This window comes from Nerophis lumbriciformis, linkage group LG06 (genome assembly GCF_033978685.3).
Source record: "Nerophis lumbriciformis linkage group LG06, RoL_Nlum_v2.1, whole genome shotgun sequence".
NCBI lineage: Eukaryota > Metazoa > Chordata > Actinopteri > Syngnathiformes > Syngnathidae > Nerophis > Nerophis lumbriciformis.
In genome coordinates, this window is record NC_084553.2 from 9,401,186 (window position 1) to 9,426,774 (window position 25,589).

Consider the following 25,589-nt stretch of genomic DNA (forward strand, 5'->3'; position numbering starts at 1 on the left):
AGACCGGATAATAATAATATTCATACTGGCCCCCTTAGGAGCCCAGTCTAGATTGTATTTTTTTACTCATCCTTCCCCAGCGTTTTACCTTTTTCCCATCTTTTACGAGCGCCTTGTGGCGACCCAATCAGCGTTCCTGTTCTGTAACCCTGTACACTGTTTGTTTGTCTCATCTTGAACGGGTTTGTGCTGAAAACAAAGTTTTGTTGTACTTGTGCAATGACAATAAAGACACATCTATCTATCTATCTTGGTCAACAAACGTCAGCTCATTAGCATCAAAGCTACAGACACGGCAAAAATGTTAACGACCTTTAACGTTCTTGGCGTTATAGAGTTCGATAAAGTGCTAAAAGAAGTTGAAAAACAAGAAAGTGGTTGAACTTCAACGGTTGGTTGGTGGCGGTATGGAACGTGTCCTACAATAGCGCACTTCTCTCTGGAGGGAAGACATTTTCAGTCCTGGCCCCCAACCGGCAGAGCCACGGAGTCCTATCTCGGCTCTGGCGGCGAAACATGACATTTGAAGCGGGCGGCCCGGTGTCGGAGCGCGATAACGCGGCAGGCAAACTTGTGTCGTGCTTATCGCCGCTTGTCATCTGTGGAAGCCATGTTGAGCCGCGGCGCTCTGACCGGGACCGCCATAACAGAGCGGTTCTTTATACTCCACCGCCTTTCTTCCCCCGGTTTCTTCTTCATCTCACCAGCGCACCCACGGCCGTGCTGGCACGTTCGCTCGCTAAATGGATCTTTGGTTATTGTCGCTTTTGTCTGGCGCCGATCACCGGAGCTGTTTGTGAAATGACAGCTTTTGAATGGAAATTCAACAAAAGGAAAGCCGCTTCTCTTGTTTTCCTTTTGACTCTCCATCAGAGCACAATAAATGACGAGCACAAAACGCTGCTTTTGATATCACTTTTTTAAGTTTTAGGAACACTGGTAATTGTTTGAAACAACGTGGGTCTGGATTAGGGGTTTTTGCCTCAACCCTCACTTAAAGTAGCAGAAGAGAAGAAAAACAAGTTCAGTCCAAGTTTACTTTTATAGCCCTTTCTCTCAAAGGGCTGCACAAGCCACAACGACATCCTCGGCTCAGATCCCACATCAGGGCAAGGAAAAACTCAACCCAATGGGACAATGAGAAACCTTGGAAGGTACCAAAGATGTGGGGCGACGGGTGCAATGGACGTCGAGTGGATCTAGCATAATATTGTGAGAGTTTAGTCCAGGGGTCGGCAACCCGCGGCTCCGGAGCCGCATGCGGCTCTTTGATCACTCTGATGCGGCTCAGCAGCTTACTTGCTGAACCCCCCAATTTTCCCGTGAGACTTCCGGATTTTAGTGCTTCTCGCAGAAAACTCCCGGGATTAATATTCACCGATTTCCCAGAATCCCATGCAGCCCTAACTCTTCCGGGATACATTATACACCCCCCGCTACCAAACCCCACCCACCTCAACCGACGCACAGAGCCCGGAAGAGTCAGGGCTGCATGGGATTCTGGGTGTTTGTTCTGTTGTGTTTATGTTGTGTTAAGGTGCAGATGTTCTCCCGAAATGTGTTTGTCATTCTTGTTTGGTTTTGGTTCAAAGTGTGGCGCATTATTAGTAAGAGTGTTAAAGTTGTTTTATATGACCACCGTCAGTGTAGCCTGTGTGGCTGTTGACCAAGTATGCCTTGCTGTCACCTACGTGAGCAAGCGGAAGCCCCATATAAAGGGTGGTTGATCAGGCACGCAGGCTGTAGTGGGTGCTATATGCAAGCAGAAGATGTATATTGTATAACAAGTGTTGGGCTGGCACGCTGTAAATGCAGATTGTAGAGGGCGCCAAATGTTGTACCATCATGGCACGCCCTTATTGTAGCCATAAGGGTGAAAATAGGTGAATATTAATCCCGGGAGTTTTCTGCGAGAGGCACTAAAATCCGGAAGTCTCACGGGAAAATTGGGGGGTTCAGCAAGTAAGCTGCTGAGCCGCATCAGAGTGATCAAAGAGCCGCATGCGGCTCCGGAGCCGCGGGTTGCCGACCCCTGGACTAGACTGCATGGGATTCTGGGTATTTGTCCTGTTGTGTTTATGTTGTGTTACGGTGCAGATGTTCTCCCGAAATTTGTTTGTCATTCTTGTTTGGTGTGGGTTCACAGTGTAGCGCATTATTAGTAAGAGTGTTAAAGTTTTTTTTTTTTTTTTTGTTTTTTTTTTATACCGCCACCGTCAGTGTGACCTGTGTGGTTGTTGACCAAGTATGCCTTGCTGTCACCCACGTGAGCAAGCGGAAGCCCTATATGAAGGGTGGTTGATCAAGCACGCTGGCTGTAGTGGGTGCTATATGCTGTACCATCGCGGCACGCATGACGCTGGTGCGGCACACGGGTTTTAAATGACCCGCGTGCCGCACCAGCTTTCAAATTCCACATAAAGTTGTGGGCAGCGTGTCTGAGACCACTGGTTTATACAAAGCAAATAAAAAAACTTTGTATACAGTGTTATTTCATTTAAAATTTCAAAAAATGTTTGCGGCTCCCATTGTTTTCTATAATTTGTGAAACTGGTCAAAATGGCTCTTTGACTGGTAAAGGTTGCCGACCCCTGGTCTAGTCCATAGTGGATCTAACATAATATTGCGAGAGTCTAGTCCATCGTGGATCTAACATAATAGTGAGAGTCCAGTCCGTAGTGGATCTAACATAATAGTGAGAGTCCAGTCCATAGTGGATCTAACATAATAGTGAGAGTCCAGTCCATAGTGGATCTAACATAATAGTGAGAGTCCAGTCCATAGTGGATCTAACATAATAGTGAGAGTCCAGTCCGTAGTGGATCCAACATAATAGTGAGAGTCCAGTCCATAGTGGATCTAACATAATAGTGAGAGTCTAGTCCATAGTGGATCTAACATAATAGTGAGAGTCCAGTCCGTAGTGGGGCCAGCAGGAGACCATCTCGAGCGGAGTCAGGTAATCAGCGCAGAGATGTCCCCAACCGATGCACAGATGAGTGGTCCACCCTGGGTCCCGACTTTGGACAGCCAGCGATTCATCCGTGGCCACCGAACCTGTCCCCCCCCCTTCCACGAAGGAGAGGGGGGCAGAGCAGAAAAGAAACGTCAGATCAACTGGTCTAAAAAAGGGGGGATATTTAAAGGCTAGAGTATACAAATGAGTTTTAAGATGGGACTTAAATGCTTCTACTGAGGTAGCATCTCTAACTGTTACCGGGAGGGCATTCCAGAGTACTGGAGCCCCAATAGAAAACGTTCTATAGCCTGCAGACTTTTTTTGGGCTCTGGGAATCACTAATAAGCCGGAGTTCTTTGAACGCAGATTTCTGGCCGGGACATATGGTGCAATACAATCAGCAAGATAGGCTGGAGCTAGACCGTGTAGTATTTTATACGTAAGTAGTAAAACCTTTAAAGTCACATCTTAAGTGCACAGGAAGCCATTGCAGGTGAGCCAGTATAGGCGTAATATGATTAAACTTTCTTGTTCTTGTCAAAAGTCTACCAGCCGCATTTTGTACCAACTGCAGAGGTGGGTAGTAACGCGCTACATTTACTCCGTTACATCTACTTGAGTAACTTTTGGGATAAATTGTACTTCTAAGAGTAGTTTTAATGCAACATACTTTTACTTTTACTTGAGTATATTTATAGAGAAGAAACGCTACTTTTACTCCGCTACTTTTATCTACATTCAGCTCGCTACTCGCTACTAATTTTTATCGATCTGTTAATGCACACTTTGTTTGTTTTGGTCTGTCAGATCAGACCTTCATAGTGCCTGCGTTTCAACAAATACAGTCACTGGTGACGTTCACTCCGTTCCACCAATCAGATGCAGTCACTGGTGACGTTGGACCAATCAAACAGAGCCAGGCGGTCACATGACCTGACTTAAACAAGTTGAAAAACGTATTCGGGTGTTACCATTTAGTGGTCAATCGTACGGATTATTTACTGTACTGTTCAATCTACTAATAAAAGTTCCAATCAATCAATCAAAAGTGTGAAGGAAAAAAGACCCTTTTTTATTTCAACCGTACATCCCGTCAAAAGCCTAAAGACTGACTGCACAGTTCCTGTCTTCACAATAAAAGTGCCGCTCCATCGCGCTTGCGCTTTCAAAATAAGAGTCTCCAAAAGCCACCGCAAACAAGCTAGCAAGCTACGGAGTTTGCCGCCAATGTATTTCTTGTAAAGTGTATAAAAACGAGTATGGAAGCTGGACAAATAAGAAGCCAAAAACCAACCACTTTCATGTGGTATTAGACCAGGGGTCGGCAACCCGCGTCTCTAGAGCCGCATGCGGCTCTTTAGCGCCGCCCTAGTGGCTCTCTGGAGCTTTTTCAAAAATGTATGAAAAATGGAAAAAGTTGAGGGGAAAAAAATATATTTTTTGTTTTAATATGGTTTCTGTAGGAGGACAAACATGACACAAACCTCCCTAATTGTTATAAAGCACACTGTTTATATTAAACATGCTTCACTGATTCCAGTATTTGGCGAGCGCCGTTTTGTCCTACTAATTTTGGCAGACCTTGAACTCACCTTAGTTTGTTTACAATTCAGGGGTGCTCATTACGTCGATCGCGAGCTACCAGTCGATCTCGGAGGGTGTGTCAGTCGATCACCAGCCAGGCATTAAAAAAATAGTCCTAAAAATGAGCGATCATAAATCTTCACTATAACGTCACTTTCGTCACTTGATTGACATTCACGGCACCCGAGGGTCTTCTGAGATGACGCTGGCTGCTGCCAGCTCATTAAAATTACCGACAGGAAGGCGAGAAACACTTTATTTCAACAGACTCTGGCGCCGTACCTATCGTCAAAACTCCAAAGACCGACTGCAGAGTTGCACAATAAAAGCGCTACTTCATCCTGCCTGCGCTACCAAAATAAGAGTCTCAGAAAGCTGGCGTGCACAAGCTAGCAAGCTACGGAGTTTGCCGACAATGTATTTCTTGTAAAGTGTATACAAAGGAGTACGGAAGCTGGATAAATAAAATGCCAAAAACCAACCACTTTCATGTGGTATTGGACAGAAAGGAGGACTTTTTTTCTCCTCCATTCGAAAATGCGGACCTTATCAGCACTACTGTCTGATTCCAATCAATGCAAGTCATCAGAATCAGGTAATACACCAACTTATATTCTTGTCTTCATGAAAGAAAGGAATCTATATGTGTTAAACATGCTTGTATTATCTCTAAACACTTTTAACTTATTAACAATATTAACTATATGTGTTAAACATGCTTGTATTATCTTTAAACACCTTTAACTTATTAACAAAATTAACTATATGTGTTAAACATGCTTGTATTATCTTTAAACGCCTTTAACTTATTAACAATATTAACTATATGTGTTAAACATGCTTGTATTATCTTTAAACACCTTTAACTTGTTAACAATATTAACTATATGTGTTAAACATGCTTGTATTATCTTTAAACATCTTTAATATATTAACAATATTAACTATATGTGTTAAACATGCTTGTATTATCTTTAAACATCTTTAATATATTAACAATATTAACTATATGTGTTAAACATGCTTGCATTATCACTAAACATTTTTAACTTGTTAACAATATTAACTATATGTGTTAAACATGTTTGCATTATCTTTAAACACCTTAAACTTAACAATATTAACTATATGTGTTAAACATGCTTGTATTATTAATCACCTTTAACTTGTTAACAATATTAACTATATGTGTTAAACATGCTTGTATTATCTTTAAACATCTTTAATATATTAACAATATTAACTATATGTGTTAAACATGCTTGTATTATCTTTAAACACCTTTAACTTGTTAACAATATTAACTATATGTGTTAAACATGCTTGTATTATCTTTAAACATCTTTAATATATTAACAATATTAACTATATGTGTTAAACATGCTTGTATTATCTTTAAACATCTTTAATATATTAACAATATTAACTATATGTGTTACACATGCTTGCATTATCACTAAACATCTTTAACTTGTTAACAATATTAACTATATGTGTTAAACATGTTTGCATTATCTTTAAACACCTTAAACTTAACAATATTAACTATATGTGTTAAACATGCTTGTATTATTAATCACCTTTAACTTGTTAACAATATTAACTATATGTATTAAACAAACTTGTATTTTCATTAAACACCTTTAATTTATTAACAATATTAACTATATGTGTTAAACATGCTTGTATTATCGTTAAACACCTTTAACTTGTTAACAAAAACATATATTTCATAAATAAGTAAATATAAATTATATATATGAATGAGGTAGATCCCCACGACTTGATCAATTGAAAAGTAGCTCGCCTGCAGAAAAAGTGTGAGCACCCCTGGTTTACATGTATATTTTATGCCACTTCTTTTTCTGTCTCATGTTGTCCACCAAACTTTTAACGTTGTGCATGAACCCACAAAGGTGAGTTTTGTTGATGTTATTGACTTGTGTGGAGTGCTAATCAGACATATTTGGTCACTGCGTGACTGCGAGCTAATCGATGCTAACATGCTATTTAGGCTAGCTATATGTACATATTGCATCATTATGCCTCATTTGTAGCTATATTTGAGGTCATTTAGTTTCCTTTAAGTCATATTAACTCAATTTATATCTCATGACACACTATCTGTTTGTAATATGGCTTTTAATTTTTTGCGGCTCCAGACAGATTTGTTTTTGTATTTTTGGTCCAATAAGGCTCTTTCAACATTTTGGGTTGCCGACCCCTGTATTAGACAGAAAGGAGGAACTTTTTTTCTCCTCCATTTGAAAACGTGGACGTTATCATCACTACTGTCTTGATTACAATCAATGCAAGTCATCAGAATCAGGTAATACACCAACTTATATTCTTGTCTTCATGAAAGAAAGGAATATATATGTGTTAAACATGCATGCATATTCATTAAAACACCTTTAACATGTAAACAAAAACGGCAAAATAAATAAATATAAATTATATACTGTATATATCAATGTATGTATTAGAGATGCGCGGTTTGCGGACACAACCGCGGAGTCCGCGGATTATCCGCGGATCGGGCGGATGAAATTAAAAAAAATAAGATTTTATCCGCTCGCGGGTCGGGTCGGGCGGATTAATTAGATATTTTTTTTTGTTTTTTTGTTTTTTTGTTTTTTTGCGGGTGGCAGTTAAACCAATTCGGAAATATATATACATAGTTAAATGTTGTTACCCACATACGAAAAACGAGCAGGCACCTGCAGCATATGCCACAACAGAAGAAGAAAAAAGAAAAGAGATGGACACTTTTACGGAGCGGAGAAGGGACGCCTCGCCGGGGTCCGGGACCGAGGCCCCTTCCCCCGAGAGGGCCCCACCGGGAGCCGTAGCTGAGGCGATCCGCGAGAAGGGCCCGACGCACGTCCAGGGTCACTACCGCGCCCACCGCACCGACACCCCGCCTCGTCCGCTTTCGCCGCGGCCGGCGTCACGCGCAGCAGGTAAGCAGCTTACCTGCCCGCCACCCCCGTGGCCGGGGGCTCGTAACATGGGTCACTCCGCGCGCTCCGCCCGCGCAGCTTACCTGCTTGCCACCCCTGTTGCCGGGGGCGCGTAACAGGGGTCACTCCGCGCACAGTGCGCTCACGAAAGGGGTGGGGCTCACCCTGGTTGATATAGAGAGCAGGACGGTGGCCATGGAATTTCATTTAAGGTTTGTGATAAACCATCAAACTCATTCGTTAAAAGGACTCTATAGTAATATAAAGCGAAATTTTCTGGACATTATCATGCAAGAAAAGTTTATTTTTGGGATCGCGATCACCGCGTAATGATTTTTAAAGGTTGCATTACATTATTAACTGTCCCATGTGATCAGCCAGTGCGATTGGAAGTCCATGCTCAATTATTGCCTCCGTAAATAAAACTTCGGCATTTATCACATCCAAAGAATCTGTTTGGGCGACGAAAAACGTTGAAAGTTTTCCACTTGTATCGCTAGCAACGGCATTAGACTTGTGTATTTTTGTCCCAACGTGGTCTTTTACATCGCTAATTCCTCCGTGTCCGATCGAAAAATTTTGTCTGCACAAGGTGCAATTCGCGTAGTTTTCACCCTTTTTTTTATTTTTTTATTAATATTAGATATATAACAACGGGCGGATGGCGGGCGGATGCAGTTTTGATCAAACGTTACATCGGGTGGATGGCGGATGGATGACGACTTTCTGACGCGGTTGCGGATGAGATAAATTGCCTATCCGCGCATCTCTAGTATGTATATATATATATACATGTGTGTATACCCCACCAGAGAGTGTGGGGCCGCAAAAATGTTTTCTTATTCCTAGGGGGGCGTGACGGGAAATAATTGAGAAGGACTGAGTTAGACTCAGCGCTCCTTCCTCCCCTGGTTTTCTACTTCCTGTGCGCTTCCCCTGCCTCGCCATGCGCAGCCAATGATTGACACACCGGCTTCTGTTAATGACGGTGCTTTAAAATGCGAGCTAGTGCAATGTTGTGCTCCCACGTTAGCGTGTATCGCACGTTTCTTCCTCCCGTTGTTGTTTTTGCATTTCTCTGCGTGGCGCACTAGTGGCGCCTGCTCTCGCTGTTGCCGAGACCATTAAAATCACCATTTCACCCGCACGTCGCTTGCTGTTCCTGCAACCCGGGGTCACGCCAACAGCAGGCTATGAAGATTAAACAATGTCTTCTTTTAAACAATGTCCAAGTTTGGCCGTTTTGGGTGATATTTCCAACGGCGGATACAGTATCCAGTCGTTCCAAAGCATGGCGGCGGATATTCTCCTGTGTTTTCGGGGGAGTTGGCGGTGGATTTTTCAGAGCTGGCGGCGTATGCGGAAGCCAGACCCGCTGACCCGCAGCGTGTAGCAGTTAAAGTAGAGGAATTTATTGAAGTTGTCAGCGTTGTTCGCGCACTTTCAGCCCGGAATATCGCAGCAGTACTCCTCCGCTTCTCTGGCAGAAATTCCACTGTCAAGTGGAATCTTGAAATAATACCGGATTTTCTGGACTATAGAGCGCAAACCCCAAAACCAGTGAAGTTGGCACGTTGAGTAAATGGTAAATAAAAACAGAATACAATGATTTGCTAATCATTTTCAACTTATATTCAAACATTGTTATTTTTTGCAAATATTAGCTCATTTGGAATTTGATGCCTGCAACGTGTTTCAAAAAAGCTGGCACAAGTGGCAAAAAAGACTGAGAAAGTTGAGGAATGTTCATCAAACACAGGTGAACAGGCTATTTGGGAACAGGTGGGTGCCATGATTGGGTTTAAAAGCAGCTTCCATGAAATGCTCAGTCATTCACAAACAAGGACGGGGCGAGGGTCACCACTTTGTCAACAAATGCGTGAGCAAATTGTTTAAGAACAACATTTCTCAACCAGCTATTGCAAGGAATTTAGGGATTTCACCATCTACGGTCCGTAATATCATCAAAAGGTTCAGAGAACCTGGAGAAATCACTGCGCGTAAGCGATGATATTACGGACCTTCCATCCCTCGGACGGTACTGCATCAAAAAGCGACATCAGTGTGTAAAGGATATCACCACATGGGCTCAGGAACACTTCAGAAACCCACTGTCAGTAACTATAGTTGGTCGCTACATCTGTAAGTGCAAGTTAAAACTCTACTATGCAAAGTGAAAGCCATTTATCAACAACACCCAGAAATGCCGCCGGCTTCGCTGGGCCTGAACTCATCAAAGATGGACTGATACAAAGTGGAAAAGTGTTCTGTGGTCTGACGAGTCCACATTTCAAATTGTTTTTTGGAAAATGTGGACGTCGTGTCCTCCAGACCAAAAAGGCATTATAGGCGCAAAGTGTAAAAGCCAGCATGTGTGATGGTATGGGGGTGTATTAGTGCCCAAGGCATGGATAACTTACACATCTGTGAAGGTGCCATTAATGCTGAAAGGTACATACAGGTTTTGGACCAACATATGGTGCCATCCAAGCAAGATTTTTTTCATGGACGCCCCTGCTTATTTCAGCAAAACAATGCCAAGCCACTTTCTGCACGTGTTACAACAGTGTGGCTTCATAGTAAAAGAGTGCGGGTACTAGACTGGCCTGCCTGTAGTCCAGACCTGTCTCCCATTGAAAATGTGTGGCGCATTATGAAGCCTAAAATACCACAACGGAGACCCCCGGACTGTTGAACAACTTAAGCTGTACATCAAGCAAGAATGAGAAATAATTCCACCTGAAAAGCTTCAAAAATGTGTCACCTCAGTTGGAAAAATCACTTCAGGTAAGCGGCAAGCCCGTGACTTTCAATCCCTCAGGCAGTACTGCATCAAAAAGTGACATCAGTGTGTAAAGGATATCACCACATGGGCTCAGGAACACTTCAGAAAACCACTGTCAGTAACTACAGTTGGTCGCTACATCTGTAAGTGCAAGTTAAAACTCTACTATGCAAAGTGAAAGCCATTTATCAACAACACCCAGAAACGCCGCCGGCTTCGCTGAGCCTGAACTCATCTAAGATGGACTGATACAAAGTGGAAAAGTGTTCTGTGGTCTGGCGAGTCCACATTTCAAATTGTTTTTTGGAAACTGTGGACGTCGTGTCCTCCGGACTAAAAAGGCGTTATAGGCGCAAAGTGTAAAAGCCAGCATGTGTGATGGTATGGGGGTGTATTAGTGCCCAAGACATGGGTAACTTACACATCTGTGAAGGCACCATTAATGCTGAAATGTACATACAGGTTTTGGACCAACATATGGTGCCATCCAAGCAAGATTTTTTTCATGGACGCCCCTGCTTATTTCAGCAAAACAATGCCAAGCCACTTTCTGCACGTGTTACAACAGTGTGGCTTCATAGTAAAAGAGTGCAGGTACTAGACTGGCCTGCCTGTAGTCTAGAACTGTCTCCTATTGAAAATGTGTGGCGCATTATGAAGCCTAAAATACCACAAGGGAGACCCCCAGACTGTTGAACAACTTAAGCTGTACATCAAGCAAGAATGAGAAATAAATCCACCTGATAAACTTCAAAAATGTGTCTCCTCAGTTAGAAAAATCACTTCAGGTAAGTGGCAAGCCCGTAACTTTCAATCCCTCAGGCAGTACTGCATCAAAAAGCGACATCGGTGTGTAAAGGATATCACCACATGGGCTCAGGAACACTTCAATAAACCACTGTCAGTAACTACAGTTGGTCGCTACATCTGTAAGTGCAAGTTAAAACTCTACTATGCAAAGCGAAAGCCATTTATCAACAACACCCAGAAATGCCGCCGGCTTCGCTGGGCCTGAGCTCATCTAAGATGGACTGATGCAAAGTGGAAAAGTGTTCTGTGGTCTGACGAGTCCACATTTCAAATAGTTTTTTGGAAACTGTGGACGTCGTGTCCTCCGGACCAAAGAGGAAAAGAACCATCCGGATTGTTCTAGGCGCAAAAGTGTAAAAGCCAGCATTTTTGATGGTATGGGGGTGTATTAGTGCCCAAGGCATGGGTAACTTACACATCTGTGAAGGCACCATTAATGCTGAAAGGTACATACAGGTTTTAGAGCAACATATGTTGCCATCCAAGCAACGTTACCACGGACGCCCCTGCTTATTTCAGCAAGACGATGCCGAGCCACGTGTTACAACAGCGTGGCTTTGTAGTAAAAGAGTTTTGAGTTTTGTAAAATCAAGAAATAATCATTAAATTCGTAAAAAATAATTAAGTTATTTAATAAATAATCAATTATATTAGGGATGTTCCGATCATGGATTTATACTAAAGATTCCGATACCGATCATCCGTGAGTGAGATCGGTAGATACAAATACCGATACTGATCACACCGTTCATTCATGTTGCGTACTGTCAGTTGTGCTCTATTAACAGTCGCTAAAGCTCTCAAAATACCCACAAAGGTGATATTTTTTCCACTTCCTCACCGTGCCATCCTGTCTCGTTTGCCGCAAAAGAAGAGCTTCCTTATTAACGAAAGTATTTGGTGGCCTGCTTCACTGCAGCCGTGCTGCTCTTACGTAAACACGCCTGTGCTTCACTGAGGGGAGTTTGGAGTGGCATTAAAAAGTGTGTGTGTGTGTGCGCACGTTCGATCCCCTTGTATGAGGAACAGAACAGAACGGGTGCTGGCTTGCCAGGTAGCGCCGTCTGCCAGCTGGTTTTGTCTTTGATGATGTAACATGCTGGTTGCAAAGCAGCAGATACATCGCTGATGAAACAAACCTGCAAATTGCTTTCTTTTATTTATCTGTTTTATGGCGTCGCAAAACACCAAACAGACACGTTTATTTGCTGCTTACTGTAAATGCTCCAATTAGCGGTTTCCGCTCGACGGATGTGCGGTATGTCCGAGAGGGGGCGTGGCCTACTAAGGCAAATAATGGCTGTAGACAACCTCCTAATTATCAAGTGAAGTGAATTATATTTACATAGCGCTTTTATATATATATATATATATATATATATATATATATATATATATATATATATATATATATATATATATATATATATATATACATATATATACACACATATATATATATATATATATATATATATATATGTGTGTGTATATATATATATATGTGTGTATATATATATATATATATATGCATATTAGTATCGGTATATGAAGAAAACAAACGTGTGAATTTTTGGGCACCTAACGATTTGATCCGATTTTGATTCCTGGGTTGACGATTCAATTTAGAATCGATTCTCGATTCAAGCTTATGTTCGCAATGTAATTGTGTGAATGTCCAAGTTTAGAGTTCACTCATTGTCTCCACTGAGTTGCGCCATAAGCTCTCACTCCCCTCTAAACTGAGCCTACTCCCTCCCTCTCACCTTGTATTATAAAGAATAACGCATTGCTCTTCTATTGCCCACTCCTTAGATACTTTCATATGGGAAAAAAAAACAAACAAAAAAACAGTTACCCAGAATTCCCTGTCTTCTGGGTCATTTTGTCCATTGAAAATGAATGGGCCATTTTTCGAACTGGCACAATTCCTACATTTCTCAGCCATTCCACCAGCCACACACTCCACTCACCTTGAACAATCCAACTACCATTTTCCAAGTTGAAAAAAAAATTCCAGGAATTCCCGGTTTTCCAAAGCCCTGTTTTCACCTCTTCCTGGAAAGTTGTCAAAGTCCACATTTCCCAACCGTTTTTTCTTTAGAAGATTCCACCTTCAAAACATTCTTCTTAATTGGTACAACAAAATTTACATTTTTTTTTTCGTACAAATTCCCGGTTTTCCCGAAATTCCAGGAATTCCGAAATACGCATTTAAATTCAATGTGTTACTACGTCAATATTTTTCAGCCGTTTTGAAAAATTCCAACAGCAACCCATTCAGATCATTGAGGACAACTGCTGTATTACCCCAAAAATTCCAGTTTTTCCCGGAAATTCCCAAATTTCAGGGAAATTCCCATTCAAATCAATGGGATCAAATCAATACGTTATACATTGCCCAAAAATCTCAACATTTTATGCCATTTTTTACCCTTTTTACCATTTTTTTGTGGGGCGGTATAGCTCGGATGGTTGAGTGGCCGTGCCAGCAACTTGAGGGTTCCAGGTTCGATCCCCGTCACTGCCGTTGTGTGCTTGGGCAAGACTCTTTACCCACCTGCTCCCAGTGGTTTAAATGTAACTTAGATATTGTGTAAAAGCGCTTCTGAGTCACTAGAGTAAAGCACTATATATATATATAATTCACTTCACACTTCACTTTACCGATTCCGACCTTTCAACCACACTGATCTTCACATATGTCAAGCGCAAAACATGTTGTCCCTTTTCCCAAAAATTCCCAGTTTTCCCAGAATTTCCCGTAATTCTCCCCATTGACAATGAATTGGAAATACTTTTAAATATTTTTAAAATTGGTTACAGGTTAGAAAAGCTCCTTTTGGTTGCATAAAAATAACCTAAAAACATATTTTTAAAAATGGACTCTTATTGAAAAAAAAAAATAAATAAAAAAAAAAAAAATATATATATATATATATATATATATATATATATATATATATATATATATATATATATATATATATATATATATATATATATATATATATAAAATAAATATATATATATATTTTTTGGGGAAAATTATGAATCGATTTAGAATCAGGATTAATAATTCGGATGTGAACCAATTTTTCGTGCACACCTCTAATATACGGAATTATACTTTTCTATACATTCTGTAGTGCGTAAATACGACCACATCACACCAGTTCTCAAATCCCTTCACTGGCTTCCTGTTCCACTCAGGATTGAATACAAAGTCTCCCTACTAACCCACCAGTGCCTCCATGGAAATGCCCCCCTCTACCTCAAAGAACTGCTCACCCCCAAATCCTCCACACGACACCTCCGCTCCGGACAAGCTAACCTCCTCCAACCTCCGAGGACAAAACTACGAACAATGGGAGACCGGGCTTTCTGCTCCGCCGCTGACTGTGAATGCTTAAAAAAAAAAAGGCTTAAAAAACGTTCTTTTTAGAAAAGCCTTTTTTTAGATATATGCTTACTAGTTCTAGCTATTAGGCTGTTCTAGTTTTTATTTGTATTTATTTGTATTATCTTTTTATTTTTTTATTTTATTTTTTAATACAATGTAGCACTTTGAGGTTGTTTACTCAATATAAAGTGCTTTTTACAAATAAAATATATTATTATTATTCTATACACCAATAAAAATAGAGGCTCTTTGGAAAAATAAATACAATATTGGCCAAATTTCAAACATTCTTTTAAATATGCACAAATAAGCCTGATTTATTTTGTATTTATTTTTTTAATAAAAAGTTGTCTTTTGTCAAGTGTTGGGTGTAAACGTGAGAGGGGGTCTTTAGTTTACTTTATACCTGTATACCTTTCCATCCTTTGTAACTGAGCTACTGTGTGGAACAATTTCCCTTGCGGATCAATAAAGTTTGTCTAAGTCTAAGTCTAAGTCTAAGTCTAGTAAGCAACGCCTGTTGTCTCAAAAGTGGAGCAAACAAGTTGAGAAGATGATACGTTTTTCTCACGTTTGGTGCTCAATGATTACAACATCATTAAAAAGTCATAACTGGGTATTTTTAAGGGTGTATTCACACCAGGCAATTGCCCTGAACGGTTCCGGTCTAATCCGGTCGACTCTCCCTTTCTCACCCACAGTTCCCCCCGTCATCCTGACACTGGCCGAGCCCGAGCAGCGCCATGACACCTGCATCGAGTTCACGGTGCGAGGTTCCCCCAAGCCCAAGCTGCGCTGGTTCCACAAGAACAAGGAGATCATCCACAACCAGTACATCCGTACGGAGATGATGGAATACCACGACTACCTGGAAGGCTGCCTGACGTTGCAGAACCCCACGCACATCAACAACGGCAACTACACCCTGGAGGCCAGCAACTCTCTGGGGACGGTCAACAAGACGGTGTACGGTCACTTCCTCATGGCGCCGGGCCTCGATGACGAAGGTGAGTGGGTTAGGTCAGCTTGGTTCTGGACTCGTAAACGTCATTACTACCACTTGGTTTTGCATACCCTCACTCATCTAGATTCCATCCATCCATCCATTTTCTCCACGAAAAGACTGAGGACTCACGGTCCACTTTAGACCCGGAAGCTGTCAGACATAGAACTGACACCGTAACAGCTTGAGTCCGCCTCCGCTATACTGGTTTGGTCCGTTTGCTACGAACAAAATACTGTTGTACTGTGCAAAAAAACAAAACATGACAAGCTAGCTAACAACAACAATGTTTGAGAAGAAACCCTATTCACTTTTTGTCAGATACCGCAGCTTCATGCTAAGCTAACGTTAGCATGCGTGGTTTTGTCATAAATGTATCCTTTGAAGTTACGGGATCTGGTTTTGCAAGGCAAAATCCATCCATCCATCCATCTTCTTCCGCTTATCCGAGGTCGGGTCGCGGGGGCAGCAGCCTAAGCAGGGAAGCCCAGACTTCCCTCTCCCCAACCACTTCGTCCAGCTCTTCCTGTGGGACCCCGAGGCGTTCCCAGGCCAGCCGGGAGACATAGTCTTCCCAACGTGTCCTGGGTCTTCCCCGCGGCCTCCTACCGGTCGGACGTGCCCTAAACACCTCCCTAGGGAGGCGTTCGGGTGGCATCCTGACCAGATGCCCGAACCATCTCATCTGGCTCCTCTCGATGTGGAGGAGCAGCGGCTTTACTTTGAGCTCCTCCCGGATGGCAGAGCTTCTCGCCCTATCTCTAAGGGAGAGCCCCGCCACCCGGCGGAGGAAACTCATTTCGGCCGCTTGTACCCGTGATCTTGTCCTTTCGGTCATAACCCAAAGCTCATGACCATAGGTGAGGATGGGAACGTAGATCGACCGGTAAATTGAGAGCTTTGCCTTCCGGCTCAGCTCCTTCTTCACCACAACGGATCGATACAGCGTCCGCATTACTGAAGACGCCGCACCGATCCGCCTGTCGATCTCACGATCCACTCTTCCCTCACTCGTGAACAAGACTCCGAGGTACTTGAACTCCTCCACTTGGGGCAAGATCTCCTCCCCAACCCGGAGATGGCACTCCACCCTTTTCCGGGCGAGAACCATGGACTCGGACTTGGAGGTGCTGATTCTCATCCCAGTCGCTTCACACTCGGCTGCGAACCGATCCAGTGAGAGCTGAAGATCCTGGCCAGATGAAGCCATCAGGACCACATCATCTGCAAAAAGCAGAGACCTAATCCTGCAGCCACCAAACCAGATCCCCTCAACGCCTTGACTGCGCCTAGAAATTCTGTCCATAAAAGTTATGAACAGAATCGGTGACAAAGGGCAGCCTTGGCGGAGTCCAACCCTCACTGGAAACGTGTCTGACTTACTACCGGCAATGCGGACCATGCTCTGGCACTGATCATACAGGGAGCGGACTGCCACAATCAGACAGTCCGATACCCCGTACTCTCTGAGCACTCCCCACGGGACTTCCCGAGGGACACGGTCGAATGCCTTCTCCAAGTCCACAAAACACATGTAGACTGGTTGGGCAAACTCCCATGCACCCTCAAGGACCCTGCCGAGAGTATAGAGCTGGTCCACAGTTCCACGACCAGGACGAAAACCACACTGTTCCTCCTGAATCCGAGGTTCGACTATCCGGCGTAGCCTCCTCTCCAGTACACCTGAATAGACCTTACCGGGAAGGGTGAGGAGTGTGATCCCACGATAGTTAGAACACACCCTCCGGTTCCCCTTCTTAAAGAGAGGAACCACCACCCCGGTCTGCCAATCCAGTGGTACCGCCCCCGATGTCCACGCGATGCTGCAGAGTCTTGTCAACCAAGACAGCCCCACAGCATCCAAGAGCAAAACATAGTTTTTAATGTTTTGCTAAACATTGTGGACAGTTTCGTCTTCCGACGACCAATTGTATTTTTGTGAACATCGCAGATCCTTCATTGAACCAAACAAACCCCGTGCGTCAAACTTGAAAGACTTCGGAATACGTAGCATTGTGTTTTGTCAATAATGAAGATTATTTAGTTTTTTCACAAACAACGTACTTGTTTTTGTTAACTGTCATGACTTGGTCCTGGGGTTTAGTTTTTCTAGAAGGCAACGGAAAGTTGGCTCGGGCGAGACGGGAATGTGAGAACATATTTATTTAATTTTATCCAAAAAAAAGTACAAACGAAAAGCGCGCACAGTGGCGGAGAAACAACTTGGCTATGAAAACAAATACTTGCACAAAGTCATAAACTATGAACAACAAAAAAAAAACACTAACTGTGGCATTAATAAACAAAACTTACTTGGCACGGACAAAAGGAGCAGCGTGAACGATGGACATGAAAAAAATGTCAGAAATGTGCAGAGCATAAATGTGGGATGTCACCAGACAGACAAACTGAAAACAATGAACGTAAATACTACAGACATGGTTAACGAAAACAGGTGCGTGACTCAAAACGTGAAACAGGTGCGTGACGTGACAGGTGAAAACTAATGGGTTGCTATGGTGACAAACAAGAGTGCACAATGAGTCCAAACGTGGAACAGGTGAAACTAATGGGTAATCATGGAAACAAGACAAGGGAGTGAAAAGCCAGAAACTAAAGAGTCCAATAACTAAACAAAACATGACTAAAACAAAACATGATTACACAGACATGACATTAACATCAAAAACAATTTAAAGCCTAACCAACTCTGCCTACATCAGACAGTTTTGTTACGATGAAATCGTACATATACGATATGTTACACATGCTAGTCTTGAGTCAACCTAAAATACCAGTATGTGTAAACATCAAAGAAGATTTTAATGAACAAATTCGCCAACATCAAAGTCGTTTTGCAATATTTGTCTAAGCAGGGGTGGGCAATTAATTTTTTACCGGGGGCCGCGTGAGCAACCCGAGCACTGCTGGAGGGCCACACCGACAATATTTGAATACAATTTTGCTGAAATTATTTTTGATATACCGTGAGATAAATAATAATAATAATAATAATTTCATTTAACCTAACTTAACTTTGTACAAAAGCAGATTGCTTTTGATGGTTTTATTTTGAACACTGTCTTACACAACACTTCCTGATGTATAAAACAATGCAAACATGTCAATTTCTGTCACTTTATCCTGCATCCTCTTAAAAAGTCCAACATTTTTCCCCGTCAGATTTGGACAACCATCTGTTGTCACACCTGCCAGCTTGTCCCATTTCAGTCCTAACATGTCCAAACTCGCATTTACCTATGTGAACAAGTCATTACCTGTGGTTGTCTCTTTAAAGGGGAACATTATCACAATTTCAGAATTGTTAAAACCATTAAAAATCAGTTCCCAGTGGCTTATTATATTTTTCTAAGTTTTTTTCAAAATTTTACCCATCACGCAATATCCCTAAAAAAAGCTTCAAAGTGCCTGATTTTAACCGTCGTTATATACACCCGTCCATTTTCCTGTGACGTCACATAGTGAAGCCAACACAAACAAACATGGCGGTTAGAACAGAGGGTATAGCGACATTAGCTCGGATTCAGACTCGGATTTCAGCGGCTTAAGCGATTCAACAGATTACGCATGTATTGAAACGGGTGGTTGTAGTGTGGAGGCAGGTAGCGAAAACGAAATTGAAGAAGAAACTGAAGCTATTGAGCCATATCGGTTTGAACCGTATGCAAGCGAAACCGACGAAAACGACACGATTGTTTGGCATTAAAGGAAACTAACAACTATGAACTAGGTTTACAGCATATGAAATACATTTGGCAACAACATGCACTTTGAGAGTGCAGACAGCCCAATTTTCATCAATTAATATATTCTGTAGACATACCCTCATCCGCTCTCTTTTCCTGAAAGCTGATCTGTCCAGTTTTGGAGTTGATGTCAGCAGGCCAGGGAAGCTAGGGTCGATAGGGGGTTTAGCTCGCTCGTCTGCGGGGAACAAACTGCCGCCGTTGCTTGCCGTGCTACCGAGGTCCTTTGTCCCTGAATTGCTCACACACTCCGGCAGATTCAATGGGGGTCTGGCGGCAGATTTCTTTGACTTTATCGTTGGAAATGCATCTGCTTTGAGTGTCGCAGGATATCCACACATTCTTGCCATCTCTGTCGTAGCATAGCTTTCGTCGGTAAAGTGTGCGGAACAAACGTCCAATTTCTTGCCACTTTCGCATCTTTGGGCCACTGGTGCAACTTGAATCCGTCCCTGTTCGTGTTGTTACACCCTACGACAACACACCTGTAAAAAGTTTCGGTACTTTTCCGTACTTTTCTAAATAAAGGGGACCACAAAAAAATGTCGTTATTGGCTTTATTTTAACAAAAAATCTTAGGGTACATTAAACATATGTTTCTTATTGCAAGTTTGTCCTTAAAGGGGAACATTATCACAATTTCAGAATGGTTAAAACCATTAAAAATCAGTTCCCAGTGGCTTTTTATATTTTTCGAAGTTTTTTTCAAAATGTTACCCATCACGCAATATCCCTAAAAAAAGCTTCAAAGTGCCTGATTTTAACCACCCGTCCATTTTCCTGTGACGTCACATAGTGAAGCCAACACAAACAAACATGGCGCATAGAACGGCAAGCTATAGCGACATTAGCTCGGATTCAGACTCGGATTTCAGCGGCTTAAGCGATTCAACAGATTACGCATGTATTGAAACGGATGGTTGTAGTGTGGAGGCAGGTAGCGAAAACGAAATTGAAGAAGAAACTGAAGCTATTGAGCCATATCGGTTTGAACCGTATGCAAGCGAAACCGACGAAAACGACACGACAGCCAGCGACACGGGAGAAAGCGAGGACGAATTCGGCGATCGCCTTCTAACCAACGATTGGTATGTGTTTGTTTGGCATTAAAGGAAACTAACAACTATGAACTAGGTTTACAGCATATGAAATACATTTGGCAACAACATGCACTTTGAGAGTGCAGACAGCCCAGTTTTCATCAATTAATATATTCTGTAGACATACCCTCATCCGTGCTCTTTTTCCTGAAAGCTGATCCGTCCAGTTTTGGAGTTGATGTCAGCAGGCCAGGGAAGCTAGGGTCGATAGGGGGTTTAGCTCGCTCGTCTGCGGGGAACAAACTGCCGCCATTGCTTGCCGTGCTACCGAGGTCCTTTGTCCCTGAATTGCTCACACACTCCGGCAGATTCAATGGGGGTCTGGCGGCAGATTTCTTTGACTTTATCGTTGGAAATGCATCTGCTTTGAGTGTCGCAGGATATCCACACATTCTTGCCATCTCTGTCGTAGCATAGCTTTCGTCGGTAAAGTGTGCGGAACAAACGTCCAATTTCTTCGCATCTTTGGGCCACTGGTGCAACTTGAATCCGTCCCTGTTGGTGTTGTTACACCCTCCGACAACACACCGACGAGGCATGATGTCTCCAAGGTACGGAAAACAGTCGAAAAAACGGAAAATAACAGAGCTGATTTGACTCGGTGTTTGAGAAAATGGCGGATAGCTTCCCGATGTATATTAGAAAGGCGTTTAATTCGCCAAAATTCACCCATTTAGAGTTCGGAAATCGGTTAAAAAAATATCTGGTCTTTTTTTCTGCAACATCAAGGTATATATTGACGCTTACATAGGTCTGGTGATAATGTTCCCCTTTAATTGACTGCATGGCTGCCAGCTCCTCCGTGATTTGAAAGTCTGCAGTTATCCCACGTGAGAAGATGAGCAGCTGGGCGGTGTCACGTACATCGCAGCTCTCATCCAAAGCCAGCGAAAAAACAGTCAAAGTCGAACGTTCTGTTCTTCAGCTGAAGCTCCAATTTTACAGCGATGGTCTCAACCCGCCACGTTACAGTGCGTCGGGAGAGTGACACGTTTTCAAATGCGCCCCTCTTCTCCGGGCAAATCAGCGCAACAGAGTCCAATAAGCACTCCTTATTAAACTCTCCGTCAGAAAACGCCTTACTTTCTGGCGATTTTGTGAGAAATGACGAAACTTGTTCTGATGGCTGCATCTCTAGGGGTGTGAAATTTGGCAAAAAGTCCTTGTTGGGTTTGCAGTTTTACCGTCAACGCATCAACCTCCCTTGCGCGCGCTTCATCAGACAGATTCCGGTATTTTTCCTCGTGCTTTGTCGTGTAGTGGAGATTCAAATGATGTTCTTTAAACACAGCAACCTGTGTACCACAAATTAAGCACACGGCTTTACCTTTAATTTCTGTAAAGAAATACTTGGCCATGTCTTGATGGAAACACGCCATTCGTCATCGACTTTTCTTTTTTTAGCGTCACCGGGCATCACTTATCGCTGTGCACCTTCACTCACAGATTACACACGGACATACGCCCATAAATAACACTTTTCAAAATAAAAGCAGCACAGTTGCATTGCACGCACGACATAGATGTTTTTTTTAATGTATTTTGTACAAACCCCGTTTCCATATGAGTTGGGAAATTGTGTTAGATGTAAATATAAACGGAATACAATGATTTGCAAATCCTTTTCAACCCATATTCAGTTGAATATGCTACAAAGACAACATATTTGATGTTCAAACTGATAAACTTTTTTTGCAAATAATCAATAACGTTAGAATTTGATGCAAGCAACACGTGACAAAGAAGTTGGGAAAGGTGGCAATAAATACTGATAAAGTTGAGGAATGCTCATCAAACACTTATTTGGAACATCCCACAGGTGAACAGGCAAATTGGGAACAGGTGGGTGCCATGATTGGGTATAAAAGTAGATTCCATGAAATGCTCAGTCATTCACAAACAAGGATGGGGCGAGGGTCACCACTTTGTCAACAAATGCGTGAGCAAATTGTTGAACAGTTTAAGAAAAAACCTTTCTCAACCAGCTATTGCAAGGAATTTAGGGATTTCACCATCTACGGTCCGTAATATCATCAAAGGGTTCAGAGAATCTGGAGAAATCACTGCACGTAAGCAGCTAAGCCCGTGACCTTCGATCCCTCAGGCTGTACTGCATCAACAAGCGACATCAGTGTGTAAAGGATATCACCACATGGGCTCAGGAACACTTCAGAAACCCGCTGTCAGTAACTACAGTTGGTCGCTACATCTGTAAGTGCAAGTTAAAACTCTCCTATACAAGGCGAAAACCGTTTATCAACAACACCCAGAAATGCTGTCGGCTTCGCTGGGCCTGAGCTCATCTAAGATGGACTGACACAAAGTGGAAAAGTGTTCTGTGGTCTGACGAGTCCACATTTCAAATTGTTTTTGGAAACTGTGGACGTCGTGTCCTCCGGACCAAAGAGGAAAAGAACAAACCGGATTGTTATAGGCGCAAAGTTGAAAAGGCAGCATGCGTGATGGTATGGGGGTGTATTAGTGCCCAAGACATGGGTAACTTACACATCTGTGAAGCCGCCATTAATTCTGAAAGGTACATACAGGTTTTGGAGCAGCATCCAAGCAACGTTACCATGGACGCCCCTGCTTATTTCAGCAAGACAATGCCAAGCCACGTGTTACATCAACGTGGCTTCATGGTAAAAGAGTGTGTGTACTAGACTGGCCTGCCTGTAGTCCAAATATGTCTGTGGGGCTGTTGAACAACTCCCAAGAATGGGAAAGAATTCCACCTGAGAAGCTTCAAAAATGTGTCTCCTCAGTTCCCAAATGTTTACTGAGTGTTGTTAAAAGGAAAGGCCATGTAACACAGTGGTGAACATGCCCTTTCCCAACTACTTTGTCACGTGTTGCAGCCATTAAATTCTAAGTTAATTATTATTTGCAAAAAAAAATAAAGTTTCTGAGTTTGAACATCAAATATGTTGTCTTTGTAGCATATTCAACTGAATATGGCTTGAAAATGATTTACAAATCATTGTATTCCGCTTATGTTTACATCTAACACAATTTCCCAACTCATATGGAAACGGGGTTTGTAATTTGTGATTGCCGCTGTTCACATTCACTCAATCGTGCACGAGCATACGTCCACACGGAAGTAATACAAATAACGCTTTTCAAAACAAAAGCAGCACCATTGTTTTGCACACTCGACATACTGTAGATACTTTTTTAAATTTATTTTGCAATTTATGATTACGGACAGGGACTCACAAAGGGCCGGATGTGGTCCGCGGGCCGCCGAATGCCCAGGTCTGGTCTAAGGTCTATATGTTTTTCTGGACATCAAAGAGAATTTGGAGTCCTAAAAGGAAATAACTTAAGTGTTTTTGTTAACATTTAGTAAGACTATTTTTAGTTTTTAACAGACCTCTTACAATAATTTAGATTGAATGGACCTGCCTTTTGTTTTTTTAGTAAAATACATTATAATTTTGACATATCTTGTTTCGTAAACATCGTATATACAAGTTTGTCGTCAAACACAGGGTTTTTTTGTTACGTTTTTTGACTACAGTGAAGACAATTTTGGTCTTTTAAAGGACTTTTGAAGAAGAGCTTGCATATTCCAGCCAGGGATCGAACCCTCAACCCGTCCTCCTCTGTTTCCATCCCTTATTCAAACGACTCGACTTGTTCAAGTTTGCCCCCCCGACAAGGTTGTTGGTTCAGTTGTCGCAGGGTTCAGGCACGGTTCAGTCCGGTAGATTGTGCCTGCGCACGAGGGAAACGGGGCCTGAACTCCCACAAAACCTGGCAAATGTCTCCCGGCGGTCAATATTCCAAGGTTAATATCCTGCCGCCGGTTGATCGGCCCGGGCGTGACTCTCTTTGTTTTCTCCTTTGCAGACGTGGTGAAACTGGGTGAGTGTTTTGGTTTTTCTTCCCTCAAACCTGCTTAGATTTGCCCTTTTTTTGTTGTTTTTTTGTGGATGTGCTGTTGCTTTGCACACGCACACATGCACACACACACATTTTAGCCAGGGAGGTTGTTACTGGCTTACATAATAAGTAGTAACCATGGAGACATGTGCTCATGATTGTGATGTCATTTGTGTCGACTGAACCATTTAGTGAGTCGTCGTAGTTTGTCCGGCTTTGCTCAAAGGTGCTGTTTTGTCTTGTTTGTTCACTTTTTTTTTTAGCTTAAATTGTCCCGAAGTCCATATTTTCACATACAATCGTGGTCAAAAGTTTACATACACCTGTAAAGAACATAATTTCATGGCTGACTTGAGTTTCAACGGAGCCCTTAAAGGGACATGGGGGGAAACATTTTTGTATAATTGTTTTTTGTTTTTTTTAGACATGTATCTCCTGCGCACGAGAAACTATTTTTTATAAAGTTATAAAAAAAATAGTTTTTTTAATTATAATTTTTTTTTTTTTTGACATGTATCTCGTGCACACGATAAACTTTCTCGTGCGCAATAGATACATGTCTAAAAAAAAAAAAAAAAGAAATTATAATTTTTTAATTATTTTTTTTATTTTTTTTATTTTTTTTTATTTTTTTAGACATGTATCTCGTGCGCACAAGAAACGTTTTATTAAGTTATAAAAAATTTTTTTAAAAGTGTATAATTTATTTCTCGGGCACACGAAATACATGTCTAAAAAAAAAAAAAAAATTATAAATTTTTTAAAATTTTGTTTCATAACTTTATAAAAAGTTTCTCGTGCGCACGAAATACATGTCTAAAAAAAAAAAAGTAGAATTTTTTCATTTTGTTTTTTTTTATAATTTTTATTTTTTTATTTTTTTAGACATGTATCTCGTGCGCACAATAAACGTTTTATAAAGTTATAAAAAAAAATTAAAAAATGTATAATTTATTTCTCGTGCACACGAAATATATGTCTAAAAAAAAATATATACATTTTTTATTTTTTTATTTATAACTTTATAAAACGTTTCTCGTGCGCACGAAATACATGTCTAAAAAAAAAATTATAATTTTTTTATAATTTTTTTGAAATTATTTTTTATTTTTTAGACATGTATCTCGTGTGCACAAAAAACGTTTTATAAAGTTATAAAAACAATTTAAAAAATGTATAATTTATTTCTCGTGCACACGAAATACATGTCTAGAAAAAATAAAAAATTATACATTTTTTTGATTTTTTTTTATAACTTTATGAAAAGTTTCTCATGCGCACGAGATACATGTCTAAAATTAAAAAAAAGGATAATTTTTAAATTATT

The 25,589-nt window shown here is 41.6% G+C and overlaps 1 protein-coding gene across 3 annotated transcripts in view; it reads left to right on the forward strand.

Annotated features, from left to right (window-relative positions):
* The window catches only part of ntrk3b (neurotrophic tyrosine kinase, receptor, type 3b), a 656,085-nt gene that overhangs the window by 319,649 nt on the left and 310,847 nt on the right, over positions 1-25,589 (forward strand). For 2 of the 3 annotated variants that reach the window (XM_061963693.1, XM_061963694.1), the window contains exons 8-9: positions 15,206-15,511; positions 24,230-24,244. In XM_061963693.1, coding sequence (XP_061819677.1) covers positions 15,206-15,511; positions 24,230-24,244 — 321 coding nt within the window. The remainder of the gene's footprint in view (positions 1-15,205; positions 15,512-24,229; positions 24,245-25,589) is intronic. The other variant, XM_061963695.1, reaches the window with a different exon arrangement.